The sequence below is a fragment of the Papilio polytes genome, unplaced genomic scaffold (genome assembly GCF_000836215.1).
Source record: "Papilio polytes unplaced genomic scaffold, Ppol_1.0 DF822289.1, whole genome shotgun sequence".
NCBI classification, from domain to species: domain Eukaryota; kingdom Metazoa; phylum Arthropoda; class Insecta; order Lepidoptera; family Papilionidae; genus Papilio; species Papilio polytes.
In genome coordinates, this window is record NW_013526915.1 from 2,312,065 (window position 1) to 2,316,120 (window position 4,056).

Below are 4,056 nucleotides of genomic sequence, written 5' to 3' on the forward strand. Positions count from 1 at the left end.
TGCGCCGGCGTCTCCCGCCGCCTCCAGAGAGCCCCGTCACTCCGACAGACATGTTCCGTGCCTTGTGTCTCCTTATCGCGGTTGCCGCGGTGCGCGCCTGCAAACCCTGTAGTGAGTCTACTACCTTTACAATAAACATAATTTACATTTATTATAATGTAGCCCTTCAGTGAGTGTCTACCCTTTACATATAGGTTATTTATTTCGTATGTGTTTTTGTGATGTGTCAAAAAGCGCGGGAAATTGTGCGTAAGGTATGGTTGCGGGAAAAAATCTTGTGATTTACACTTTTCAAAATCTTTTTTCAAAATTTATTCGGTGAGTATTTTCTACGATTAATAATCGATTTGTTTTTTTCGATAAAAAACAATGCAAACGAGTTTTAGGAATAAACCTTTCTCTAACTTCCATTGATGTCTGATTGTTGACATTTTGACCCGTAAACTGTATAGATATAATTTCTAATAGCGACTCAATTGATGTGACTCTGCATATCAGTTCCTTATATTATGTCATAAAACATGTGTTAAACATTAGAGAGTACGCACTTGCGTTACAGAATCGCAACATAGTTTAAACGGGGACAATCTTGTGCGCAGTATTTTTTTCATATGAACGTTTCGTTAAATACGTCATTTATAAAGGAAAGTGAAAACGATCTGTTAATAAAATAAGACATTTAATTGACCATTAAAATTATGCGTAAAAGTTTTAGATAAGGTTAGGTTACAAAGTTTATGTAAACAATTTATTATTTAGTTATTGATTCATTAAAAAGTAAAATCTTTACCTATGGTTGGTTTTCTTTATTAGCTTTACGTATAGTCGTATTCCATCTTTCGGACTGACGGACAGTTTTTTTTTTAAAGATAAAGTGTGTGATATGGCTTAACTACTGACCTAGTTAAAATAATTATTTCACTACGTATGTATAATAATAATTAAAAAATAAAGTAACAAATTTCAATAGCTACAAGAATGCATTTTGTTCGTTTTAATAGGGACATATATTTATGACCTACTAGCTGTTGCTCGCGTCTTTGTTCGCGTGAAATAAAAAAAAATAGTAAAAACTTAGCCTACTAAGTAATAACATAGCTTTTTAATTACCAGTAGTTTTTGAGTTACTTCAATAAATACAAATCTTTTCTCTTTAATATTAGTATAGATAATTACTATACAAATTCCTTGCAAACTTTTTCTGTATGAATATATTTATATGTTATATACGGTGAGTTAAATACGCGTTAAGTCATCATCAACCTGCGCTTGTTCCTACGGAGGATCTGCGAAGTATATACTGTTCCATACATCAGTCATCATATTATCTAACTAAATAATGCTAATAGTCCCTTTCCCGCGATTTTCTTAAGAGGAAAGGATGGGAAGGAAAACGCGATTTGTAGGAAGAGGAATCGCATAGGAAAATATACTCTTTATGTGCGTCTCCTCTGTCGATTAAGGGTAGATAATAGGCAGTGGTCGCTTTGCCATTTCGGCGGATGCTGGTGGTCACTTGCTCGTTTGCCAACTTATTATTATAAAAAAAAACTTATCACCCACACGTTTTGTCGCTGTATAAAAGATAGTATTTGTCTCACTCACGGTCATGGAGCATTTTGAGGTTCAAGAACGAACCGCGAAAAACAATATTTCATTTCAAGTTATTAATGTAGTCTTACATTTTGTTAAATCAAACCTTTTTCTTATGTTCACAACTCTGTTTTTACTTCTTTTAATTGACACATATTTTAATTGACACATATTTTAATTGACACAAATTTTCGACGTTTGTCTCGCTATAGAATAAAATGTCTGTAATATTGCTTTTAACTATCGTTTAATTTAAATTTGTATGTCCACAACACATTTATATGTCTACAATGCAGTGCATTATGGTATTTGAAACATTATAACTTTAAAGTTAACCTATGAACTTTATTGAAGTTCATCGCTTTACTTTAATTTAAACACGATATATTAAATGTAACTTACTGTAAATTGAAAGCGTATCGACGTTATGCGTAACGACAAAATAATATGGAACATTTGGAATACTTAATTTACAATTTTATATCGAAATAATCTTCAATGTGTGTATTTAGTGATATGAAAGAAATCCTTTTAAACCGGCCTTCGAACAGCAGGGGCGCAATTTACATTTAAAATATATTTGTGTGTGAATGTTATTCTTTCCTGCAATAATAACGTCAAGCTCAAAGAATAACAGTTTAATCCTTATCAAGAATGTTAGTAGGCCACAAGGAAGTGTGAAATCGTGCTTTTTAATACGCTAAACATAAAAGAATTTAATTCATTTTAACGACAGAAAGATTTTCGATGTGTGAGCTTTGCGATTATCATCGAATTGTATGGTCTTCAATAACACGATTCTGTTAAAGCGAAATACATGAAAACATACAAGTAAACAATGCTGAAAAGATATAACTCTTGAAGTTTTCAGAAAACTGTTATAAGAAAAGCGGCATAGCTCTTAGTGTATTTAACTTTTAAGAAAATTTATGTTAAAAACCTTTAAAATACGTTTAAGGGTTTAAGAAATATTTTTATCCAAAAGTAACTAACTATTGTTTATTAGCATGTTTTTTTTTAAATCCTTTATATGTACTGCACTGCACTTATTTGTATTGGTATAGTCTAGCTTAGTGTAACAGGCTCGTATGATAATGGTAACTTAATCTTACTAATATTATAAATGCGAAAGCTTAGATGGATGGATGTTTGTTAGTTTGTAGCATAAACGGCTGAACAGATCTCGATGAAATTTGGAATAAACAGTCTGGGAAAAACAGGGGAACAAAACAGACTACTTGCTTTTGCTTTTTTTTTTAATCCATGAGTCTCGGACGAAAGCCAATTCGATAATTTTGTAAGTTTCCGTCCGCATACTGGCAACACTGCGCAATAAACCACAAAGCAGGTTAATGCGCTGTCAAAGTTGTACAGCCAATTATTAGGTTCATGTTCCAGATGCCTCGGTGATAATTGCTGATCTTGTACCACCAATTATTAAAGCATTCTTTACGTATCGAGCCTTAAAGTATTTTCGATAATTGAAATTGTTAAAGTTAAATTAAAAAAAAACTATAAATCCATCGAAGATTTTGTAATAATAAAATAAAATCGCGTGTGTTATAAAATTCTGTGAAATAGTACATATTAGAAATTCCGAATTTTTGCGTAAATTGTGCTGTTTAACTGTAGTTGACAGCATTTAAATTTTGGTGTGGATTTTTGAAATCCACACGTCTCCCGCGCCAAAAATTTTAACCTATAAAAAACGCATATAACTTTCGTGTTTCAAATTATTGATATCATGACGATGTCTTTTATTACCGAACTAATTTACGAATCGCATGACGAATGATTTTAAATTATTGATTATAACACTGTCTGCCCCAGATCGATAATAACGGATGCTTTCGTTAACAGATTATGACAATAAATTTTATAATGTCTTTATAAATGTTACAATACTTTGCGGTCGAACGCAACGGAACTTTGTTCCATATTGATCTGACATATTAAGGGTTGCCATTAAACGGAATTTTATTCTAAAAATCTTTGTAAACGTTACTAATTATACAAACGCGGAGATATGATAATCGTAAAAGTTTGTAGCCTCAACTGCAGAACGGATCTTGATAGAATTTTGCACATATGTAGAGGTTAGTCAGGAAGAACAAATTTAGGGGCTACCCACTTTTGTTTTTTTTAAATTTCACGCGGATGGAGTCGCGGGCGCAAGCTAGTAGAGTAATATCGTTGTATAAAGATGACTGCAAAGATAGAGGTAGATAGAAGTATAGATGGATTGTGTGAAAGAGAAAATGCGTTAGATTGAAGTGATTTTCAGATGTGACAGATGTGTGAATAAAGATGTATGGAAGAGATCATACCAGTTTTAACTAATCAATGTTTGTGTTGAAATTCAGACTATTGTCTGTAAAATTAACTGGGACTGGTAGTGCCGGCTTTAACATCTTAGCACGAATGGGCCGGCACGCCCGGTGTAATACCACGACCACACAGAAG

At 32.8% G+C, this 4,056-nt stretch overlaps 1 protein-coding gene across 1 annotated transcript in view; it reads left to right on the top strand.

The window, feature by feature from the left end:
- Positions 1–6: 6 nt before the first annotated feature.
- LOC106106232 (trypsin alpha-3-like) overlaps positions 7–4,056 on the top strand; it is a 16,052-nt gene continuing 12,002 nt past the window's right edge. The window contains exon 1 of the mRNA XM_013286782.1: positions 7–111. Coding sequence (XP_013142236.1) covers positions 51–111 — 61 coding nt within the window. The 5' untranslated portion in view covers positions 7–50. The remainder of the gene's footprint in view (positions 112–4,056) is intronic.